Source organism: Kogia breviceps, chromosome 5 (genome assembly GCF_026419965.1).
Source record: "Kogia breviceps isolate mKogBre1 chromosome 5, mKogBre1 haplotype 1, whole genome shotgun sequence".
NCBI lineage: Eukaryota > Metazoa > Chordata > Mammalia > Artiodactyla > Physeteridae > Kogia > Kogia breviceps.
This window is the reverse complement of record NC_081314.1, coordinates 3,094,073-3,119,937: the sequence shown is the minus strand read 5'-3', so window position 1 is coordinate 3,119,937 and position 25,865 is coordinate 3,094,073. Positions and strand designations below refer to the sequence as shown.

Genomic DNA, 25,865 nt, shown 5'->3' with positions numbered 1-25,865 from the left:
AAAGGGAGAGAGAGAGGCTGACTTGAATACTACTTAGCCTGGTAGCACATGGCAAGGTTGTGATACTGTAGGACATCAGTGAAGAGCTACTTAGTAAATCTTAACCTATCTCTTTTTTCTACAGGTTGGTACTAAGAAGTGCCTTTCCTGACGTCTCTGCTGCTTGGAACCGCTTCTAGAGCAGCCTCTGCTTTTGCCTTGCTTACTGCCAGCTAGACTGTGACGACAGCACATCCACCCTCCACCTCTAGCCCAGACACCCCCATTCCTACTTATAATCAAGAGAAAAGCTCTAAGTATCTGGCATTGCCCTAGGCTGCTTTAGTTTTAAAAGAAAAGTTTGCTGAAAAAGTAAGATATATCTTCTGCCAGGAAATCAAGGAGGAAAAAAAAAAACAAAACCATTTTCTCGATTTTGCTCTAAACTGCTGCATCTGTCTATGCCAAACTAATCAATACCGATTGCATCACCAAACTCCATTGCAAATTCAGCTGTGAGGAGATTCCCTTTCAGACTCTACTTTGCTGAAAGCAGCTTGGAGATTCGGTGTCAGGGGGTCTGCCACGTTTTCATGCTTGCATTTTGGGCTCCAAATTGGCACAGGGAAGGGGTTACTGAGAGCACGAGGCTGATTCGAGGCCCTACTTTTAAACGTTCATCTACTTACGATCCTAGTATTTCTCTAAAAACCAAAACCTCTTTGAATTAAACAGTTTCATGCTGTGAATTTCTAGTGGGAGATCTTTTCCTTGATATTGACAACACAGTTTTCCATGTACTTTTAAAGCAGGGAGTGGGGGAAAAGTATTTTGGAGGAGACATTTTCATCATCATTTTACAGTTTTATCAGTTCAGTTTTTTCTTTTTTTGGTTGTTACTGTTTTTTTTTTGGGGGGGGGTTGGGTTTGTTGGTTTCACTGAAAATTTTAACTACCTGTAAAAATCTAAACATGGCTGTTAGTGTCACACCAATTCGGGACACAAAATGGCTAACACTGGAAGTATGTAGAGAGTTCCAAAGGGGGACTTGCTCACGGCCAGACACGGAATGTAAATTTGCACATCCTTCGAAAAGCTGCCAAGTTGAAAATGGACGAGTAATCGCCTGCTTTGATTCATTGAAAGTGAGTAAATATTATATTATTTTAAGGATATGCAATAATTGAATAAAGGGGATATGGATTTACAGTCCACTGAGTTTGGAATTATGGATTGCTGTGTTAACAGTTTTAGTTATACGGTGTGTTCTTGATGATGTTCAGGTGGGAGACTTTACTGAGGAGCAATAGAACCAAGTCTGGCCAAACTTTCTTTGTTGTGAGTAACTTTCTCCGTCCTTTAATGCTGTGATTTTTTTTTTTTTTTTCTAGAGCAGAAGGCGTCGGCCTACTTTTTACTTAGTAATAGCTAAGTCAGTGCCTATCTATAGGAATAGTAAATGTAGATACGTGTGTGTTAGCATGTGCATAGATTATATACAAGGCCATGGCACTAGCTGAATGGAGATGATTTGTTTTTGCTTGTTTGAAAACATGCTGTACCGTTGTAAAAGCATAGCAGATTTTGTCAGCTAAACTTGGATAGACTTTTTATATGAATGTTTTGACATTATGGAGTTCCTTTGTGTTGTATGAGCATATTATTTGAAGGCCAGAAGCAATGCATTTTGTGGAAAACATAACTAGAAGTAAGGTTCTGAGCTGCTGCCACAGTACCCTATCAGAGGCATAAACTTTGTTGCATGTGACTTTTATAATTCAGTAGAAACACTTGAGTAGTAGTATTAATTGGATCTTTTAAGTTTCTAACATTCTAATGTGAAGTAACTTAGCAGTTTATTTTCTGTTACCTCCTGATTATTATGTTTTTATTTGTAACAGTCTCAGCTAGAGGAGTTAAAAGTTAGCTTTTGTGGGCACTGTAATACCAACAAGTTCACTTTAGTGTATTTCGACATTCAAAAATGTCATTGGGTTCGTATTTCAGGTATCAAGTTCGAAAGTGGGTCTTTTAAAAGATAGCATACATGTCTTAATGTTGATGTGCAAGGTCGACTAGAAGTGTGAAGATTCCTGGGTACTCTCTACATACTTGGTTTAATGAACTGCCTTTGAATATCAATGTGCTGGTTTAATTCACTCTGAACCTTGGAGAAGGGGAGTCACTGTTATTTCAACATATATAGAAAAGTGAAGGTTTCACAGATCCATTTTGTCTTTTGCAAAAAGAAAAAAAAAAAATAGTGCTACAGTAACCTTTCTTTAATACCATAGGGGTGAATTAACTGAAATAGTTATCACGTGAGTTAACTCGGAACTCACCCCAGTGTTATGAGTTAGCTTGTGAGTTAACTATTTCAGTAAATTGCTTCTTGGTCCAGCATGTGCAGCTCAGTTTGCTAAAGTTTCACCAAAGACTCCAGGATATTATCTTCAAAGTAGAATATAAAAAAAGGTATTAACGACAACAGTGTCATAGTGTCATAGTGCTAAAGATCAATACACAAAAGTTATAAATTACCACTGGGCCTTTTTTCCCCTTTCCTTTGAAAGGCATCGATCAAAGGGCACAGTGGTTGTACCTTGTGAATGCGTCTTCCTAAATTCCTGCCAACTGAATTTAGGTGTAATTAGAGACTGGGGCCCATAAAATGAGGGGCAAAGGGCTAATGACACTTGTCGGTAACCAGCTGTGTCCATAAGTAACCCTGTTTTGACCCAATTACTAGTAAATCCAATTTTTAATCCCACAGACAGTTGATGGTGCACTGGTAGCTGCAAAATGAAGGACCTTAAACTTGGCTGTGACACTGAGTGGTTTCACAGAAGACCTGCTTTCACAGCATTTGGAAACATTGTGAAACATTAAAATTCAGTTGCTATTTTTCCGTCTCAAAATATTTTTTTAGTTGCTGCTCACTTGTGGCCATAGAACAGTCCCCCTTTGAGTAAAGCGGCAGCGTTGCTTCAGGACACGCTGTGTGGTTAACAGAATTCAACTGCCACATCGACATCAAGGGCTTCTTTTCTAATAACAAGTAATTTCAAGATTTTAAATTTACTTTTGAAATCAGCTTGTTGTAGCAGCTAATCAGCGCAAACGTTGTCCATATTCTTTGTCTTTCTAAGAGAAACTGAAATTTATAGTGTCTAAAATGTGGTAGGACATTTTGATTTAAATAACAGGGAAAAAATAAACACAAATTTATTTCTGGTGGAGCTTCCTCCCCAGAACAACAGCTCCTTAAATGTTAGTGAACTATGTTGAGAATTAATTTTAAAAAATTTGAATGTGTAATTAAGTATTCATGTTTCAAAAAGCCACGTTTCATATGTGTGTGTGTATGTTTGTAACTAACACATGTGATTCTTTACAGAGAGTATTTAGAATCCCACCTTTTAGATAGTAGTCTTCCTGTGTTCAATTTTGTGGCTAAAATAGATCAAAACCATATTTTAAAACAGTTAAAGTAATTCTATGACTCATGCCTGAAGTTCTGAAATTTGGGAGCATTATGAGGTTTCCATGCCAGTAACCGCTAGATCATTTGTATTGTTTCAGAGAGTAAACGGAAGGAATTTAGAAAACTTGTAATATCCTGACTTCTTTAATAAAATGTGTTCTATATATTGCTACAATCCATAGTCCAGCCTTTTGTGAGTTCTTGAGCCCTGAGATGGAGGTAGACTGTGTAATGTACTATTTTTAGCAAGTTAGGAAAGCAAACCAAATACTCTCTGAGAGGACCCTGGGAAATGGCTGTACCCTTCAGCTGTGCTGTTTCAGACTTTGGCCGGGCTCCCAGGTGACTTAGGTTTATAGCAGACTTCTACATAGAGGCGGAGAATTCATTTCATTAAAAACAGAAGTCAAACAGTTCAAGAAAGTATTTATGTAAAAGAAATCAATTGGCATACTAAAAGGAATAGGAAGAAAATCAGCTGATAGTCTTTTGGTTGTGTATTGGTGATTTTAAAGTTTAAATAATTAACTTAGATGCACTTACTGCATGAAAACCTAGAATTCTGCATCACAGTAAATGTGTTGCTAAGTAAAATGAGAATATATAATAATGAGGAATATATGTACATATGCATATACTGAAATAGAATGATAGTAAGAAAGAACAAAAGATGTAATAATGAGTTATCACTTATAAATTAAACAATATTTTAAGCACTTAATTTTTCTCCCTTAATTTTGCTTTTGCACTTGCAGTCTTAATTTCCAACAGTCTAAGAGTATCTTCATATTGAGAATTAAATGGCTCACAGATTATAGATTTGAGTGTTTTATTACTTCAGAAATACTGAACATTAGAAAAGGTATTTTATTTAATGCTGGAGACGATTTTTTTTTTTTCTTACGGCTTATGAAAGGGATACCGAAAGAGAAAAATATCGAAAGAAAATTGTCAACACTATAAGATACTATTAGAATATTATGTTTCAGGAATGATGGTTCAAAGAGTCATTAATGGCAAGTTACCTATTTTCTTCAGTCATAATCTCTTAACTAAAATTAAGTCGTTGATATAAAGAAAGCCTACAGGCTGTATTTTAATGTGTTGCCAAGTTTATTTATATTATCAAAAAATAAGCTTCCATCTTGTGATCAGCAGAAAGAGACTTGCTAATTGAATTCTTCTTTGTCAAATATCCGTTTATTTTTCAGGTTCTGTGGGAGGAGAAATATAACCTTTATGTTTACTATATGTTTTCCAAAAATCTAGCCAACTTTTACCTTTGAAAAGTTTAGTACCTTGTTCTCTTATCAAGTTAGGCAGTTTTGTTTAAGATAAATAATTGTTCACTGCGCTGTTATACATGTTTGTATATATAGATAGCCCAGCTGATCCAATTGATCATAGACACGTCAGAGACCAGATTCCACTGCAAAGTGGTGTGGAATCGAGGGCATGAGCGAACACATTTAACGTGCCTCTGAAGACTTAGCAGAATATCTGAAGTAATAAAATCAGCTATTAGAAGGCACACAAATAGGTAAACATCCAGGTAAATGAGCCACTAGAAAACTCATAGTTAGTAACGCAGATAAACCAAGTCTCCAGGTGGTTACGTGGGGATAGGTTGACATAAAGGGACATAATAAAGTGGTCTCGAGGTATTTATAATTACATTTTTCGAAGATCTCCCATTGTTAGCACAGTTTATCATCAATTTAGCAATTGCCTGTGTTGCTCTAAGTCCCAGCATAGTCTTTCTATAACGTCTTTTAAACCAGTTCAGCTGATAATCCTGACAAAATGGTATCTGTAGATTTCAGGCGAAACATCTCCTTTTGAATGAAAACTTTGATCTAGTAGGCTCCGAATTGGAATAACTTTTACCTAGAATTTCGCTGTTGTTTGTTGTTTTGCTAAGGGCGTCTCCCATGTGATACTAAAACTCTGACAGAGGATTGTATGTGCTTGTAACCCTGTAGGTACATATTCAGTGTGGCTTTCAGCGACAGGTTGACACAGGACTTCCTCATTTCCCGCTAACGATTTAGGAGATGAACTGTTAGCATGTAACTTGTGTAGCATTGTGTATCATATGAAAGTTCAAATTGTATTTTCTAAGCAGAAACGTCACCACTTTGTAAACAACACCCTGGGAATGAGCCAGGTGTAATGTCATCAACTCTGACACAAACCTTTCTTTAATGAAATTCTCAGTAGCCGCAGCTGCTTTGGTAACACTTACAACTTTATTCATTTACCTATTTATAGTCTATGGTTAGACTCTTTTTAGAATAATATTTTTTAAAGGAGTAAAGATTCTTAAACTTTTGGACAAATTACGAGCCGTGTTTTGAATCATGATACCTAAGGCACTAATTCTAGAACTAGTTTTATTTTTCTTCGTAAGATTATGGTACACTGCTTCTATTTTTTCTTTTTCGCATTAAACTTTGCTTCAGTTTTTCTGTGTGGCAAACTAAAAACAATTTAAACCTAAAGCAATATGGCACTTACAATCGATTTCAAACTTTCATTGTAACTCAGACTTCTAAACGTACACAAGATTCTGATTCCACGAATGGCCTCAAAGCAATGCCATGTACGAGACTGTTGCTGACGGCTATTACTGACTTAAAAGAGCCTGTGCAGCGTGTTGTAAATCTTGTATTCAGGAAGTGCGTGACATGTGCCTGGTTCACGCGAGAGGTGAGAAATCGAATGTTTCTCAGACTCAGCACAGACACCTAGGGACCTAGTTTGGGAAGCTTATTCCGTCATTTTCCTTGCCAAGGATAAGTAGAGGATTTCAGCTATCAACATCGCTAATCTGTTACCTTTCATGCTGAGCAATGTCACTGCCTTCCCACAGACTTAGACAAAGCTTCTTATTTTCTTAAAAAGAGATCCTATTGAGCAAATTTTGAGTGTTTTTTTTTTTTTTTTTTTTTTTTTTAAACTTCAGCAGAAACATTTTGTGCTTGTAGATAAGGGAGCGATTTCTATGTTAACAAGGCCAAAAATTATGTCAGTGGAAGTGGATAACTAAGTAGATGGTCTGTGATTTAGCCCTGATGATAGTTATTAATATGTGGAAATTTCAGTAACAGCCACTGGAAAGGCTTGTTAGAAATACTTAGTTGCTTGAAGTATAACAGATTGTTAGAATAGTGATTTCTTGGTGAATTTTACCTTAAACAAGAATAATTCTGGTGAGGACATCTTATTCTAATATTTATTTATGATAAACAACTACAGAGTTTTTATCTAATACTGTATTTCTTATACAGAAAACATCAAATGAACATCACCTACAGCATTATTTATACTCTTTGGGCACATTTTTGAAAGATTTTCACTCTGAGATAGTTTGATTTGTTGTTAGAGACAAAACTTTCTCTCTTATAAGGACTTGTGTTTTAAAAAATACTGATAGTTATAATCCATTATACCTTGTAATTTGAAAGGCTGTCTTCTGGGTACCTTTGGGCCTTGGCCGTGTCTGACCAGTATTATTCTTCTTGTGTTATCCCCGAGTTCTGTCCAGCTTTCTAACTGCCCAGCTTCAGAATGGTTGCTTCTGGTCCCTTTTTATATTTCTCTCTGGAGTCATACAGAAATGATTTAGACATTTTGTCTTTAAGGAATTATATTCAGTATTGAGTAACAGAGACACCTTTCCTCCCCAGCCCGAGGCATAAAAACGGAAGGGTTTATGTTGTTAGTAGGTTGTCCAGGCCTATGCGATGACTCCACAGTCACTAGAACTTAGGTCTCTTCACCCTGAGGTCCTTGGGAGCACATGACTTCCAACCCTAGGTTTATTTTAAAATTGCAAGATGGCCACTGCAGTGCCAGCTACCATATCTGCATTCCAGGAAGCGGGAAGAAGCATGGGCAAAAGAGGCCACAGACCAGCACGCTTAGTCTCCTTTTAGCAAAAGTCCTCTAAGCTTCACCCAGTGATTCATCCTGGTTTCTCATTGGCAGCGAGGATAGCTGGAAACTATGTGCTTAAGTGCCGCCCTGATTGAAACCATGGCTCTGGGTAGTTTAGGTAGAAGCGGGAAATGGACGTCCAGGAGGGCAGTTACTGGGATGCGAGTTAGCGAGATTCCCACCCCCCCCAACCCACCGAATTCCAGAATCAAGGATCTCTCCCTGAAAAGCATCTGAGTATGAGGGGAGATCACTTCTGAAGAGAAACTTGTATCTTCTCATCTTGGCAAACCTGTCCTCCTTAACTAGAGTTGCCTTTTTTTTTTTTTCCTTTCAAATCATGATATATTTAGTCAATAAAATATGGCATATCACAAATGGATTGATTTTTACTAATACAGGAATTAAAAATTGCTTTCTTTATTTTTTTAATTTTACTATTGCCAGTGCATACTTATATAAACAGTTATATATTTATAAATGGAATATAACAGGAGTGTATGTTATAAAAAACAGGTCTCAATGATTTCGACAAAACAATCCGTAGTTACTCTGATGCCTTTTTATGCTTCTTCTGCAAATATACTTTATTTCCTCTGTATGAAGCAAAATAAAATGAGTTAATATGTATTGAAAATTATTTTACGCTGGTCACTATTTTCAGCGCTTTTAATTTTTTTATAGTACTTAGTCCTCACAAAAACTCTTTGAAGAGTGACTGGTATCACTGCCGTTTCTCAGATGGTCTCACTGAAGTACAGAGAAGTTAAGTAATGTCCACAAGGTCATTCACCCAGTAAAATGTGGACTCCAAGCCTGGTAACCTAATTTCACAGCCAGCACTTTTAACCACTTTCCTGTAAAACATTGCTTCTTCTTTTTTTTTTTTTTTTCTTGCAGTACGCGGGCCTCTCACTGCTGTGGCCTCTCCCGTCGCGGAGCACAGGCTCCGGACGCGCAGGCGCAGCGGCCACGGCTCACGGGCCCAGCCGCTCCGCGGCACGTGGGATCCTCCCGCACCGGGGCACGAACCCGCGTCCCCTGCGTCGGCAGGCGGACTCTCAACCGCTGCGCCACCAGGGAAGCCCTAAAACATTGCTTCTTAATTTATATATCCACATCCCGAGGATTCAGCAAAGAAAATACCTGAAAGTGCTTCAGAATAAAAATTAATATTTCAGGCAGATTTACAGCATAGGGCCTAAAGCAGTAAATACTCAAAACGTTATATTTTAAGTCAACAAATGAATCAGTGAGGGAACGCAAAATAGCATCAAGAATGCTTCCACCAACTTTCAAAGATTATATATTTGTTTTAAATGTATGGCCATGTAGGAAAAGCATTTTAAATTAATCATCTTAAGGAGTCACTGTATAAACTATATAGCTGTCCCCCAATGTATTAAAAAAAAAACATATTCCAAAGTTTTAATTGTTTAGAAAGCATTTTTCCACAGAAGCAGTGTGGTTAAGTCATTAGTCCAACCCTGGGAAGCCTAAGTGACCCATAGGATGCTTCGGTTATAGCCCAGTACAAAGAGTACCCTGGAAACTCTGATTATTAAGTAAACCCAGGAGGCTCCCCCAAAACATCATGAGTTCTACATCCCGTCGTGCATCTTAAGGAATATTAGTGTCATAGGCCCCCAGCTGCTTTTGTTAAACTGTTTCGATGGGAAAAGCACATTTCAAGTTTCAAATTTGGGGCTCTGGAAAATCATCCGGGCCTAATGCAGGGAAGATAGCCTTTCCCAAACTCCTGGACACTATCTGCAAGCCGGTGCGAGAGGCTTCCTGAGCTCTGTGTTTGGGCTGCTCCTGTGCCCCAGAGCGGGCTTTCAATAGGGCAGTAGCTCAGAATCACAGGGACTAAAGACAGGGTATGGAGTGAGGGGCTGTGTCAAAAGCTTCCCCTGGGTGGGATGGATTTTTTGTTACTATACCTTCCAAGTAACCTTTCTTTTTTGCTAAGGTCTCAACCTGCTTCCTTTTCAAATGGTTCTGAGTGTGGTCCACTGTGGAACTTCATATTGATGAACACACACCTTCTGCCCATTCTCTCTCCTTTCTGAAATTATCCAAAGTGTAGCTTTGTTTTGATACCGTTTCTTTCTGATTACTAGTAGAAATGGGGAAAAATAGGTGCGTAGTGAAAATATCAAACCGAGATTTTCTTGTTTCTGTTTTATGGCCGTTTTATCACAGGATATAGTCAAGGGATCAGCAATAAAGAACCAGATATGAGAAGAAAGACATTTAGGAGGTGATAAGGGGTGGGGATTTCACAATTCAAGGAGTGTAGCTTCAACGCTTCCTGTGTCAAACTTTGGGAAGGCAGATATTAAAAACACAGCCCTCCGGGGGCAAATTGCTAACAGGGAGACCAGTAAATTAGGTGGTGGTCGTAGAGTTCAGAGGTGGAACTTTTCCATAGCAATTGGAGGGTCGGTGGAAGAGAAACTTAAGGGAGAGAGAAATGTGTCTGGCGGTTTATCTTTCCTTTTTTTCCCTCCCTTCCCTCTCACAACTACTAATTCTGAGACCACAAGTAGAAAGAGAACTAGAGGGAATTCCCAATAAGAGAGTTCCCATAGCCACATGTCACCAGGTCTCCTTGCATCACCGTTGGTCTATTGGGAACCACCTATATTTTAACCCTATATAACAATTTTAGGCTCAGAAGGGTTCTTCTGATGCTATCTCAGTTTTTTCTTTTTAAGACTTTTTTGATGTGAACCATTTTTAAAGGCTTTATTGAATTTGCTTCTGTTTTCTGTTTTTGGTTTTTTGGCCGTGCGGCATGTGGGATCTTAGCTCCCTGACCAGGGATCGAACCCACACCCGCTGCATTGGGAGGCGAAGTCGTAAGCACTGGACCGCCAGGGAGGTCCCTGATGCTCTCTCAATTTATTCAACAATACTTACATTTTAATTGCAGTTCATGTTAGATTGAGACTCACTATTTATTGAGATCCCAAAACTGTTTTCTCAAGACCCCATACGACCCCAGGCATCGTAACCTAGAATTTATCTCTCTGCATAAAATTCAGGCTTGGTGTGGAAGCTTCTGGTTTTCAGAATCACTTATACTTAATTCCAGGCTATTCTCAAATAAGGCAGGAAGCATCTGCTGTTAATAGTTGACAGTAAATTACATAAAGTAAAACATGGAAAATTAAAGTTAGAAAAGCTGGGAAGCTTTTCTATCATTTTCAATTTTCTGCACAAGCACGGACATAATCAGTGTTTAGGATCTGCTCATGACGGATAAATTACATCTGTAATTCATTCTTTTCCATGTTACTGCATTCAGACGATAATTTGCTTTCAGATATCTTTGCTCATCTAATATTCTAAAATCGTTCATAGACTGAAAATAAGTCTAGTAACATCTTCCAGTCCCAGGAAGCTTTTATAACTAAACAGTGTTAGCTTACCAAATGGGCCAAGTTAAAAAAAAAAAAAAAAGAAAAAAGGTTTTAGAGAAAAACAGAGCCAAATTTATCATTCCCAAAATAAGATTCCTCTTTGGTAGACGACATTGCTTTTCATAAAACAATTCTTTAAGGGAGGCAACTGAGAAATGAACCATGAAGAACGAAATAACTAAAGAATTCATTTATTTATAAAGAATCCTGTTTAGAAAGATCTGTGTTCCTAATCAACTTTCTTCACATTATCTCATATCTCTTCATGGCTAAGTGGAAACTAATGAAATCTAAATCTAGCCATGAGAAAAGATTATCATCATGATTTTATTTATTAAAATTTTTTCACTATTATGAAATTTTACTGCCAGATATTGCCTTCCATGAATTATAGCACAGTAATAAATTGAAGACAAATGTACACGTAAGAATACCCAGGATATAAAAGAACACTCCAAAAACAAAAAACAAACTCATCTTAAACTCAGGTAAACTAAAAGTCATATCCACATTGAAGAAGAGTCATCTACATTGCAAGTTTTTGCATGGTGGAGTCTATTTAAGTAGCTTTCCCCCCAACTTTTAAACTATGATTCACATAGAGTAGCTTAACATGTAGCATACATTTAGTGGGTTAAGTATGCATGGTGAGAAATGCAAAATTATTGTTATTATTTTTTAGAATCTTTATTGGCTACTTTTGGCTTCTGTGTTTCCCGTAAGGATGAATAATGCTGGAGGAGAGATTTTCACCCCAAACACATATTTTTATACTGAATGGCTAGGAATTAAAAAAATTGCAAACCAAAGTATTTGCCACCTCTGCATCTCAATTAATGGAAAATAATCCATTCTTCCTCCCCTTTTCATCATTTATTACCTGCTGTGTACCAGGCATTGCAATAGGCAGTGGGTGAATAACACACAGAACCTGTTAGGTTGTTGATAGACTACAGCTTTTGAGAAGTATAATGAAGATTAAAATGATCGTAGAATAATAAAACATTGTTTTAACTCTTCTATTCTTTAATATTAAAATGTCCCAGTGGAACACAAATTTGCCCACATAAAATGTAAGTAGGCATTAAATGTCCTTGTGCGTGTCTGAGAGGTTTGTCATGAAAAACTTGGAAACTGTTAAGTAGTCAGTGTGGGAAGCGCAGATGAATTTCAACTCTGGTTATGTGTACTGCTAGAGAAACTGTGTGCTTGTATTAGGAGAGTGTGTTTACGTGGTAAAAGATTTATACTAGACCCATCATATTCCAAAATTTAGCATGCTAAACCTGAATCAGATTGATTTTTAGGTAACACATAGAAATGGTTCATTTTACTCCCCTGCTTTGATCATCATCTGTTGATTACATAAAATGGTGAGGCTCAAAATGATTAAGTAACCTATACAAGTTTGCATCGCCAGGAAGTGGTCCAACTGGGATTCAATACAGGCAGCCTGTCTTTAGAGCCTGGGTTTCAACCTTTGGAGCCTGTGCTCTGAGTTTAACTTGTTTAAGCTGACAAAGCGTTATGAAGCACTGCACGGCGCTCTTACGCATACAAAAATATAGTGTTAATCATTAGTGATTCTGCATATTAGAGGGACAGGCATAGTTAGGCATATTTGTTGAGTTACTGTAATTGCCTGAATTTAAGACAACTATACTTTTTAAAACATGGTCACTCACACTTTTTCTTAATTCAGAAAAACATCCCTGAATAATCACTAATAAGGTTTTTTTTTTAAATTTAAAGTGGAAAATTTATACTAAATTTTAACTAGAAGTTTGATAATATAGAGAATCTAAAACTTAGGAAGAATTTTGAAAGTCATGCCAGACTGGGAACAGTATAGAAAGTCAGAATAATAGGCTGTTCTGAGAAAAATACAAATAAGAGTTTCAGTATTCTAAGACAAAGCTTGGAAGTGAAGTATGGGGCACCAGATAAGGAGGTTTTCATTACATAATTATCCTTATGATTTTTTTTTTGCATAAAATAGAATATCCTTTCTTATTCAAGGAAGTAGTGTAATTGATATTTTTCTAATGCATAGAACCATGAGGCATTTTTTTTTTAATGGGTGAGGGTTCCTTCTTCATATTTCATGAGTTTCACTGGGCATTTGTAATAATAATAGAAACAAAAAGCTGTGCTTAAGCCTTTCTAAGTCTTTGTAAGTTATACTATATGAAATTAAAATCTAGATTAAAGCATTCCCCCACCTCTTTGACAATGATTTATGTAATACGTCTATGTCACACTTAAGTATTTATGCTAACTTTTAAGATTGTATTTTAAAATTTAGCTAGAAATAATATTTTAGTAGGTAATTTAATTCTTTGTATATTTGTATAGTACTTATCTGTAGTAAGAGGAAAGTTTTTTCACATGAATATTTAATTTTAAAATAGCTTATGACATTGTTTTTAACACTTTTGCATTATTTGTAATTGAGATAAAAATGACTACATATAAGAATCACTGTTCACATTTTGTTCACGATGTGACAGAAAGAGCATGTTTGCTCTCAGAAAAACATGGATTTAAGGACGTCAAATTCCTGGGCTTACTGGGTATTTAGTAAATATCAGTTTAAATTGGACTTTTAAAAGAGGTATCCAAATATTAATGTTCATTATGTGACTTAAAATGCTCTATGAGAAACATATAATTATCCTCACAGAGCTTTTCATTTGGACGAATGATAGCTTGGACAAAAGGGAAAAAAAACTCTTTAACATCAATAGCTAGTGTTACAAGGATCCTTTCTTTAAACGATTAGAAACTCAGTGCCTTTTGGCCATTTTCTTGAATGCATCAGTTTAGTCAAACAGCCAGTGAGAAACGTTGTTAACAAAATTGTTTTTGATATATAAACTCACACTTGGTATGGAAGTAAAACTTATTTTGTGTTCGGAACCAAACTGATCACAGGGAAAGGTGAGTATACCAGAATGCTGAGTATTCCTAGTCCTTTGATTTCATTTCTCTGGGCATTTTCTTCATTCGTTTGCTTTAGCTATAGTTTTGGTTGTTTTTTTTTTTTTTTCCTCTTGGTGTTTTCTGAGTGTCTAGATTGGCCTCTTTGCTCTTTTCCTTGGGATGAAATTTACAATAAAATATTATTTTATAGCAAATATATTGGTGCCACAAGTAACGAGAGTGTAGCCACCGATGGTTTTCACTTAGTCCCAATGCTACCTTGGAGTTTTTACTCAAAGTAGCATCTGCAGAGTAATTGCAAAAAGCCATATTCAAAAATGTGTAAGTAAAAACCTTTTCATGGCAAAGAGTAAGACCTGGTTAAGAGCCAAAACCATGAATGCAGCTTGATATGGGTTTGACTCCATCAGTCACTTCCTAGTGACTTTGTGGCAATCACTTTACCTCCCAAAGTCTGTTTCCTTCTCCATAAAATGAGACTAATGATGCCTGCTTTGAACGTTTGTGAGGATTCGGTGAGATCATTTACATAATACAGGTCACTCCGTGCCACATCTCTCTCAGTGTAAACACTTCGTACCTAGTAGCTGGCTGCTCCTGGTGTTCTTGTCTCTGAATGCTGGAATTCCGTCTAAGGTATCTTCCCCTTAAGAGAAGAACTTTCCTTATGTCAGAAGAAATGTCGCATTATTTTGCATACTGTACTACAGGTATTTATCCATTATTTAATTGAAAGATTTAAAAATGACTTTTTTCTGCATTATCACATCCAAGCTTATTCATTTACCTGTTATCAAGAGAAAACATCTCTTAACCTCTAGCATGTGTACCACTTGACTTTAAGCTCACTGGGGTAGCATTAATAAAATAACTCAGTATTTATATCATTGTCTGTGCCTAAAAACCCATTTCATAAATGCAGTTATCCATGATTGGAAAAGTGGTTGTAACCATCTGTTCCAAATTTAATTTCGTTTAAAACTAATGCCTCTTTAGCTCTGTGTTGGCCTAAAATAAGTAATTCACATTTGATATTTCAAATAGTTTATTATTTATGTAAATTTCTTCCTAAAAGACTCACCTAGGACTTTGTTTCAAAAATAAAATTAATGTTTATTCAGTAAAGTACCCGCACAGACTAGAAGGTTAGATATTAAAGTCTATTTTTTCATGATTTGCGGTATCCCTACTTTGTTCTTTTTATACCTGTATAAACTTACTTAGTTGGTAAAATATCTACCACTTAACTTCCTCAAAGGTGTAAAGGGGCATCCAAGTCCAAGATATTCCATTTATCACATCCTCATCTTTCCCCCTTTCATATTACCCAGAATTGATAGGAATCCAATTCTAGCTCAGTAAGATGGTCTCTTTTGCTTCAAGATATTTAAAGATGCTGGCCTGATTCACAAGCTTGAGACATTTTTATTTTATTTAGAAATGAGAGTATATACTTTTTGCAGCAAGTGGGGAAAAATGCCCCAGCTCCCTGATTTTATTGGCTTTTCAGGGCTAGTATAGGCTAGTAGTTTCCTGTGGCTAGCTCTGGGTTTTCCTTTGCAGTTGTGTATAAATTTTGTTATATTCTAGTTCTGCATATGAGTTGTGTGCTTACTATTTTACTTATTGAGCCGTGCCACTGCCTTCTTGTTAAGGCTGTTGATTATTGCTCATTCTATTATGCTGTGTATTGATTTCGTATGTGGCAATGAGTTAACTGTATTACCTGATGTTCAAAGAGTATCATATATGTTTGAAGGAGGTGCTGGTAGCCTGTTTAATTGAGTTGGCTATTTAGGCTTTTAACATGTTGTGAGACAATTAGAAGGAAGTACAGGAGGACCTCTGAAGGCAGGGAACATAACATTTGTTTTCAGCATTTAAAAAAATTATTTATTTATTTATTGGTTGCGTTGGGTCTTCGTTGCTGCACGCAGGCTTTCTCTACTTGCCGCGAGCGGGGGCTAGTCTTCATCGCGGTGCACGGGCTTCTCTTTGCGGTGGCTTCTCTTGTTGCAGAGCATGGGCTCTAGGCTTGCAGGCTCAGTAGTCGTGGCACGCGGGCTCAGTAGTTGTGGCTCGCGGGCTCTAGAGCACAGGCTCAGTAGTTGTGGCGCACGGGCCTAGTTGCTCCTCGGCATGTGGGATCTTCCCGGACCCAGGGATTGAACCCGTGTCCCCTGCATTTGCAGTCGGATTCTTAACCACTGCGCCACCAGGGAAGTCCCTTCGGCATTTTAGAAGATGCCAAAAATTGTGCAGTAAGTCCTTCCTGGCATTAAATGGTCAATTGATATTTAGTTAGCAGATGTGTAAAAGCTAGGATTTCCCCCCTCTATTTCGTTTAAAAATCAAGGGAGCTAACACCCTTAGATGCTCACATTTTTATTGAGAAAAAGTCACTTCTTTTTAAGAATGGTTTCCTATTGAAATCGCATATTCTTGGATATATGTAGAAATAGCAAGTGGGATGTGTATGTGTGTGTAGGTGCTCACATTTTGGGGATATTGCAGAGATTGGAAATTAAGCTAAACGATTAAGCTGGGAATCAAATGAGTTCTTTTTTATGCGGGCCTCTCACCGCTGTGGCCTCTCCCGTTGCGGAGCACAGGCTCCGGACGCACAGGCGCAGCGGCCACGGCTCACGGGCCCAGCCGCTCCGCGGCACGTGGGATCCTCCCGGACCGGGGCACGAACCCGCGTCCCCTGCAACGGCAGGCGGGCTCCCAACCACTGCGCCACCAAGGAAGCCCAACTGAGTTCTTTTTATCTACTCTTTTGTTTCTTAGCTAAAAATATTTTTTCATGTAAACAATAACATTTAAGGTAGGGCTGATATTTACTTACTTTATTTGACATTGTTTGAATTTTCCAAACTTCAGACAATCCATACTTAATGTGAAAAAAAATTAACCTTCAGAATGAGATCATGGTACCATGGTCCTCTAATGAATGTTACCTTTTGTTTTAGCCACTCACTTGGCTCTAATCCATGGAAAAGTTTTTATTTCCCATCAGATCCAAGATAGGAGCCAAACCAAAGTTAAAGAAACATTTTCCAGCAGACAAGTTTCTGCAGATAACATCAACAGTCAAAGAGCATGCACTTGTGTGTTCTCTCTCTCTCTCTCTCCCCCCCTCATTTATGGAAATATTAGATTGGAAAAAAAATACTAAAATACTGACAATGATAGGAACTTTCAGGTTAATAAAGGCGCTCCTTATTAATCCTTCCTAGTCACAGTATGGCCTCAAATTTTCAATCTGTTTACTTTTTCAAAATGTGTTTGCTTCAGGATGACCGAAGGAGGACTGCTTTCTCCCTGAGTTCATACCTTCCAGGGCTTTTTGATCTATAACCTTTCATCACCTCTGGTTTATTTGCCTAGCATATGATTTTTGAAAAATGAAGGAACATAAACAATTATGACTGGCTTTTTGGAAATGCCTATTAAAACCCTGTCCTCAAAGGACCTGCCAGTTTGGAACTTTAACGGTAGAAAGGTGAAAGCTCAGCATTGAAAGTAGAGTGTTTAAGAGATGGTACCAGTAGGATCATTTTGCTACAAATACCTGCTAGCCTCAGACCTTTCCCATGCTTTAATGATCCACCATACTAACAGTAGGACCCACTTAATTCCATGTGAGTCAACAGCTTACGTGGCATGGCTGCTGTGTGCCAGAGAGCATCTCAGGTGCTTTTCCAGGCTTTCTGTGCAAAGCAAAAAAGACCTGGCAGGTATATTCTTTCCCTACCCCTACCACTTGCCCCACCACCTAGACCTACTCAGTTGGAATCTCTAAACCAAGAGACATGGCCAGGTATATATTTTCAAAAGCTGTAGGCTCCTGGTTAACAACCATTCTTTTAATACTGCTGAGAGGTTCAGGGAAGGTAGTATTTTTGCCCTGACTTCTCAATCCATATAGAAGATGTATTTTTCTCCCGAGGATAAAACCATCTGGAAATCGTCACATGCTCCAGACTCCCCATATAGAGCTGACTTTGCTTTTTGATTAGCACCGTTGATAAATTTGAAAACGCGACTTAAAAAAAAAACATGGAAATACCCTTCTCACCTACTTAATTTCTTATTCATAGTTAGAAGGTGGAGTGGAGTCACTCTGTTTCATTTATGTCCCTGCTAGCTTTCAGATTCAAAAATATTTTTTTCTCTCTGTAAATAACACTCACTATGACTTCTGTTCCCTAAAAAAAATGGACTGTAATTAGCAGGGTTCCTTTTTGCTATGTATCTTCCATTTTGCTATATCTCCTCTATTAATTATAGTAAGATAAACAGTTGGTAAAAGAATAAGTGTTACTTTTAAGATTCTTATAACGTATATCAACAAATGTGGAGTTCCAGTGATGACCTCGTTGACCTCGTAATTATTTTTGTAAAGAATTTCATATTTTGCATATTTTATTTCATCTCATTATCTCCAAGTAACTGCAAATAGAGTAATCTCCAAATAATTCTAATATCTTCTCTTTGAATTTCTGATTGATCACGGATTTAAGTGAGTGAAACTTTTCTTGCATTCGGGGCAGCCCTCAGGCGCAGCAAATGATTAGACTAGCTTGGGTGGATATAGTTTTATAAACTATCAATACATGAAAGTGATGCTAAAACTCCAGATGCCGTTACTTTAGAACTTCATGCATAAATTGTATGTGTTGTTCTAGGAAACAGGGAAAACTGATGGTCAGCGTTAGCCTGTAGTATATTTTGACAGCATGAATGAGTCAAGCAAGCAATTTTCCAGACTGTTTAATAGTACAAAGGAAAGGGCTTCTAAGGAAGTCATTCTTATGACTAGCTGAAAAATATTTTTCTTAGTAACTGTTCTAGAGAAAAACAGGTCACTGTTGGAAGAAAAATAAAATCTCAAGTTACCAGCATTCTGGAAGTGATTTGATCACTGAGATGTGTTTATCTTATGACAAAACTCCTTAAAAGGATACTGTTTCATACATTTCCAATTATTTAATGAATGTTGGTCTTGAAATTCGACAGGAAATTATTTAACACCATTACACACTTTAACTCCCATCACCTTGGCAGCATGTTGGCCATTCTATTTTTCTGAACTTTTTTTTTTTTGGTTAAATTCCATTAGCACACATAAAACTGCGTCATCATAAACTTAAAGATTCAATGTTTTAGGTGTATCAGGTTGCTTCAAATGTATTCCACTGTGTGGTTCTAAAGTGCATTTGACTGAAAATAGGACTTGATCAATGGAAAGTCGTTTGTTTGTGGATTTACAGATTCTCTTCCAGGTGGTTTGAAAAGATGCATTGTCCAGCAGCAACTTTTCTGCCAGTGACAGTGCTGTGTGTGAGCTTGATGGATTCTACCTACTGGGTTTATCATTACTGCATAGATCTTTGGAAGGACAGGCTGCAAATCTCATTTCTAAGCCATGAGTAGCTATTATGTCAATTTGAAGAATAGAAATAAAATCAATACAGCTATTAAAAAAAAAAAAGACACTCTATGGTCATTCACAGATGGTTGCCAGCTTTCAAATTGTAATATCCTGGCTAGTTAAGAACCCTTGATTATTGTGATTTTTCAGTATCAGGTTAATATTTAAAATTTGGAATATAACCTACTAGCCTTATTTTTGTTTTCAACGTTGGAAGTGTTTCTAGCATTTTTGAGGTAACTTGAAAGAAAATCAGGATTTACCTGGGGTTCCACTTAGGTTAAGTTTTTACCAGAGTAACACTTGTAGAGACAAATCACTGAGTAGTCAAGCGTCCACTACAATTAAAGCTTTATAAAAACTTCAAGAATGGGGCTTCCCTGGTGGCGCAGTGGTTGAGAGTCCGCCTGCCGATGCAGGGGACGCGGGTTCGTGCCCCGGTCCGGGAGGATACCACGTGCCGCGGAGCGGCTGGGCCCGTGAGCCATGGCCGCTGGGCCTTCGCGTCCGGAGCCTGTTCTCCGCAACGGGAGAGGCCACAGCAGTGAGAGGCCCGCGTACCATTAAAAAAAAAAAAAAAAAAAAAATTTGAAGAATGAAAACTTCAGGTGCTAGGTTTTTCCTTGAAAAAAAACCGAACTTGTTTTCTTGCCTAAATTTAAGATTTGTGTAGTCTTTGCATTTTAAAAGATTGTTCATGGAATGTTCAAGGGTTTTGCATGATATTTAGAGATGCTTTTTTTCCCTTCACTTTCAGCACTGAACTCCAGTGATCCATAGATTCTTGGGATTGCAGTTAGAAGAGTCTTTAGAAATGATGTCATGCAATGCATTCGCTCTATAGATTAGGAAACTGAGGAGCCACTGGTGAGGTTAGAGCTTAATCATATTTGTAAAGATCCTGAGATTGGCAGGACCCTTAACTATGACAGGTCCATAGGTCACAGCAAAAACTGGAATATGCTGTCTTCATCTTATGAAAATAACATGTATGACACACTTAGTTGATGATAGCTACTATTAATTAAGGTTGAGTTGGTGCTATTCACCGCCATTAAGGTCCTTAACTTTCTTGACTATTGGGATGCCTTGATTGCTGGTGGCATTAAAAGTTTATAGTGTTTTGTGGTTTAATAGTAGGCTCTCCAAAAAAAAAAAAAACAGTATACCTAAGTTTATAACAAAATTTACTAATAAAAGGATGTATAGGACACAATTTAAAATTATAGTAAAGCACACAGTATCCTATATTTTACATTCTGTATAGCCAATCGATTTTTATAGAATCCTTTTTTTCTTTGCTAAACTCTTGCATCTAAAGTCAACCTGTGGTTGCAGTTGACAGATGAGTTATTAGTTCTCTCTCAGTGTTCTTACTCATAAGAGGCCCTCATTATACAGTGATTATCAGATGAGACATACTTCATGAATAACTTTTCTTCTCTACATTTTCCTACCATTTTATGTGTTACAGAATAAATCACATTATACCTGATTTTATAGTTCATTTTTCATGTTTCTTTTTCCCACTATTTTATAAGCTCCTTAAGAATGGGAGGCTTACATTCATCACCTCTCTATGTATGGTGTTTTGAATGTCCTTGGCCTTCAGTGTTCATTGAATTGAAAGCAATTGTTTCTTCCTGACCATGATCGATAATTGTGAGCAGATTTTATGTGCTTTCAAATTTGTTAGAGAATTTTTTTTCATGGAATATGACGTTTGTTGGATAGTGACATATAACTATTCATAAACTTTTTCTCTTAAGGAATCCAGCACCCTTCATTTATAGTAGGACTCATACAGTTAAATTGCTCCCACACTGTGATGGACTATTTATGTTCTATTGATGGAAATCTCTGGAACAGGCCTTTATTTGCTCTCCTGCCATGTTTTGTATGTTATCTTGTGCAGGCAGCACATAGGGACCTGGTCAGGCTTCCTGATAATGGTGGCTGTATAGAGAGCCCATGTCTCAGAGGGGAGTGATAATTGATCAGGGCGGGGGCACAATACACAGTTATTTGGGTAACAATATTAACCCACTGTTATTAAGAGTGCTTTATTGGGAAGGTATCACGCGTAGGTAGAAGAGTATTTATTCTTCAAAGGTTGAATGGGGAGAAGCAATACTACCAGTACAGCAACATCATCGGTGTTTTGTTTTTCCTTTTGCTTTCACTCTGCTGAGAATATTGAGAAAAGCACTGATTTGCGTTGGTGTTTATTGTGAGGGGAACATTCTGGGATCCAGACTGCAACTATAACTACTGTTGTTTTTATTGTAGAACTAATAACAGTAACAAAGACACAGGTTATTTGTGGGGAGATCACGTATCTCTGTTGCACTTAAATTTCTCCACACTCCAGTTTTCGGGGAAAAAAAGTTTTTTGACTTCCAAGTATGAAACCTGTACAGTGTTGCAAATCTTAAACCTGAAGAAGAAAATAGAGTCCAAGCTTGCAAAAAGTATAAATGCCTAGGCCCTACCACTTATTAACTTGCTCCTTATTTCTTCCCTCTAACAATTCTTTGAGGAGCTGTGTGTGGCGAGCTATTTAAAAAAAAAAAAAAGTTCTAGAGAGTCAAAAACAATCCAGATTATGTTGATGTCAGTAGTCCTAGCAATTAAGTATTTGACTGAGGAGAAACCTACATTTATCCACTTTGAAGAAGGATCATCAGGAGGGATTAAAAATTTAGTACTTCAGGCTCATTTAGGGTAAGAGTGGAGTAATTATGTAGCTGGTAACAAATGCCACAGTCTCCTCTTGAACAGTTCCTTCTTGAGACTTAGTGGCCCTCTTCAAGGAGCTTCACAATTTGTAAATGTTGTCTACTTGGAGACCAAGTCCTGCTGACCCATTATTTTAGATTTCGCATGCTTTTCTGCAAAGTGTGCTTTCACGGAAGGTAAGACCTTGATAATAATCTTAAAGAGACACGGGCTCTGTAGAGTATCTTCCCGTGGCATAAGCAATACTTACTGTCTTCGTCAGTGAGCCTCTTCATACAGTGCTCGAAAGAGAACACCTTTGTACTACATTTACTGTATTCGTTGACGATTATGAGGCTAGTTTGATATCCTAATCTTGCAAGGTGGGAAGTAATTAAAATGCTCAAGAGACAGCCCATTGAGCCTGGTGTGTCCTGCCTCATCACAAAAACTTTAAGTAGCTTCTTTCTTTTTTTTTAATCAGTAAATCTGTGTTTCTCTATTTGAAGTCTTGCTTCTTATCTATATAACACACCGTAACATGTTAATTTCACTAGAACACATAGTTGGATCTACTTTTAAACTAATTGGAAGAGATGGTGATAGTTGTTTTGAGTTTTTTTTTTTTGTGTGTGAATCTGGACAGATCAGATTTCACCCGGAACCAGTATCACCAGGAACAATCGCTCAATCCCTAACTTAAAACCTATTCATTCTGGTTTTAGGTATGATTCTAAAAAGCCAGGTAGTATTACCATAGCACAGAAATATGAAAACACACACATTACTTGCTAGGTGATTTTACTGCGTTAAAATGCAGTGACAGGAGAGATACATCAGAACTGTGTCATACTCCTAAAATAGACAGACCATTGTAGTTAGTTAGGTTTTGACCTCCCCATTCTCTGTCTGGAAGCTTTTTGAAAGCAGAGACTATTCCTTAGTTATTAGAATCTCCAGTGCCTACCCATAGGCCTGACACATGGTCAGCTTCCAATACATATTACTTTACTTGCATTAACTTTAAAATGGGACAAAATGCAGAATAGCGGCTGAACCTAGTATCTCCTGGTCTGTGCCATAACCTTCCTTGCCCCACCCTTAAGGTTCAAAAAACAATTAAACCAATTATAGTCATTACAGTTGTAAATCAGACCACACATTTCATTAAAAATGGACACAGTCATCTCTTTGAACGGAAATGAAAACTAGCATTCATTCATGGAAATGAAAACTAGCATTGTATGTAGAACACTAAAATCACTTGACTTGACTTTTCACTTCTCAACTAATTGTGATGTCACAGAGAGAAAAATATACAACCCGTAGTCTCATCCCAGGCTCCTAACCGGGCTGAAAAATGTCAATTTAGTTAAGTAACAAAATTGGTTCTTGGAGTTATTTTATGTACTGGATAACAGTGTTGCTGATTGATTTGTTTTTCATTTTTAATCATTCATTCTGTGGATTTTTCTCCCCTAAGGCAGTGGACTGAAAAAGTGACATTTTTCTGCTTTTGATAGGCTTTATGAGTAGAAATCAATAGTTAAATTGACCCAATAAAAGATGCCTGGGACCGACGATTGAGACAAGAAGAACATCAGAAAGCAGCCTATCTAGACTCTTAACAAGGCTCAGAAACATCTTTTGCCTTTGTTTTGCATATGTATTAAATAGCAAAAGACAGTACCTAGTGAATTACGTTTTTTTCTAGGGAGTCTATTTAAGTCAGGATTCCCTTAACTAATAGACAGGCTGCGGATTCATGAGAGCCAGATTCAGTAACATGCCACATGCCCAAAAAGGGGACATACTGGTTTAAGGTTGGTACACCTCTAAACACATTTGTGTAGCATTTATCTCTTTTGCTTTGCTAATCACCAGCTGCTTTTCTTTAGCATTATATTTGCATTCTGTGTGAAAACTAGATTTTATATTTTATTTATAATTTCTCTAGATATATTTATTTATTGGACACTGTTGTTAAACGATAAAGGAACTTTATAAGGAGATAGGATCAATATATAAAATTAATAATTCTAACTCCCTTTTATATAAATATAAAATTCATGTAACTGTGCTTATTTAGTCAGTGCTTTTGTTAAATGGATAACCTAAAGGAATGTTTTGAAAGCAGTGGTGTACATACACTAATATTAATAATTTGGACTCCCTTTTATACACATCTCTGTGTACAGAAATATCTGTCTGGATCTAGATCTAGATCCGTGAGTGACTGGCTTTTTTCCTCCTTCCTTATCAGTATCTTTCAACCTCTTTTATATGATAGGTAGGCTGCAAGGCACAGGGCATGCAAAGATAACCCCCAGCCCCTCCTTTTGGGGGCAACGACTGTTGCTGACCCAAATCAAATAGTTTCCTTAAACTGTGCTTTCATTTTTCCACTTCTCTAGTTAGAAATAAATTCTCTTGTGTGCTCCCTGAGGGAGGAGTAGTTTAGCAGGGAATCACTTACTAATTACTGTTCATTAATCACATAGAAAGAATACTTTGTTTAATGTCCACTCTGTCATTCATATGAAATGTATGTTTCCTTGAGGAATCTCTATGAATTACTTGTTCATCCTCATTGCCTTTCATATATTTCATTATACTCCTTACGAGCTCAATAATTTCAAATATAAATGGTCTGTTCCTTATATACAAGAGTCCTGTAAATAACAGAGATAGCAGTGGCACCTTCTCTTTGATTTACGTGTTACCTCCTGGTCATATGATTAGCCTGTTAATTTAACTCTCCAAGCTGCAGCCAATGGAGTGCTGGAACCGGCTTACATAAGACCTGTTCCCAACTCCAGGTTAAGTGATGTCGTATTGGCAGCTTAAAATTGGCCATGGTAGGAGGATTTACACTGTGGAAGTTGGCAAATGCTACAACTCCCGCCCCAGACAGCTACTTCTTAAACACTTAGCAGCACCCACTGTTTATAGAATTGTCTCTTCTTTTTTTAAAAAATTGTTTGACCATATGGAATATCCATGTAGAATTTTATTTCCAGATATTTTCTTTCTCTGCTGTTTCATTTATTTCCAGATTTTTTCTTTCTATACCACTTGCCACTTGAGTGACTGGGCAGGTTACTTAGCCGTTCTGTGCCCCAGTGCCCTTATGTGTATGAGAGGGATGGTAATAGTACCCGCCCTGGCGTTGATGTGAGGTTGAATAAGAAGTACACCGTTATCTCAGAATATTAGCAAAATGCCAGATGTACAATGAGCACTCAAGTAGTGTTGCCATTTCTCTCTCTGTGCTTTGATTAATAGATATTTATTGATCCCTTACTAAGTACTTAGCATTTTTCTGAGTCCAGTGGGTCATCGATTGAGACTCAGTGCCTCTCACAATGAGTGTTAGCCTTAGTGCCCCGTGGCAGAAGCCTTCCTCTTTTGCTCTTCCAACGTAGCGTCCTCTATTTTTGTTTGTGTTGTTTCTTTGTGCTGAGAACTTCTTTCTTCCTATATGAGTTTCGCTGACTTTTTTCATATTTAGATTTAGTTTAGACATGGCCTCCTCTAGGAAGCTTCTCCTCACCCCAGCCCTGGCCATGCTATTGTCCTGCCTTCTCGTTTCTGTAATGCACCCAATTCATATCTCTGTAACCGTCTTTGGCACATTAATCATAATTACGCATCTCCCTCCCTCTCTGGATTTTTGAGTCCGTGGCCTGTGACTTAGCCACCTTTCTGTTCTTGTCTTTTAGTGAAATACTTGTTACATAGTAGACCCCATAGACAAAGGTCAAATGGTTGTTGGTTGAAGGAACAAGCTAGAGACTTTGCTCATAAAGACCTTATTACTTGATTGAAGAGATGATGATATACACATGCGACATGAAGGTGAACAAGAAAGCATTTTAATAATGATATCTATATTTGTATAGATATAAATTAAGTTTACAAGTTATTTTCATATAT

At 37.4% G+C, this 25,865-nt stretch overlaps 1 protein-coding gene across 42 annotated transcripts in view; it reads left to right on the top strand.

Annotated features, from left to right (window-relative positions):
* The window catches only part of MBNL1 (muscleblind like splicing regulator 1), a 180,346-nt gene that overhangs the window by 30,972 nt on the left and 123,509 nt on the right, over positions 1-25,865 (top strand). For 30 of the 42 annotated variants that reach the window (XM_067033555.1, XM_067033547.1, XM_059065611.2 and 27 more), the window contains exon 2: positions 125-1,125. The exons of 9 other annotated variants lie outside the window; for them this stretch is intronic. In XM_067033555.1, the coding sequence (XP_066889656.1) occupies positions 952-1,125 (174 nt within the window). In that variant the 5' untranslated portion in view covers positions 125-951. Of the gene's footprint in view, positions 1-124; positions 1,126-1,263; positions 1,319-25,865 lie in introns of those variants that run through there. 3 more of the 42 variants (XM_067033561.1, XM_067033562.1, XM_067033552.1) reach the window with 2 other exon arrangements.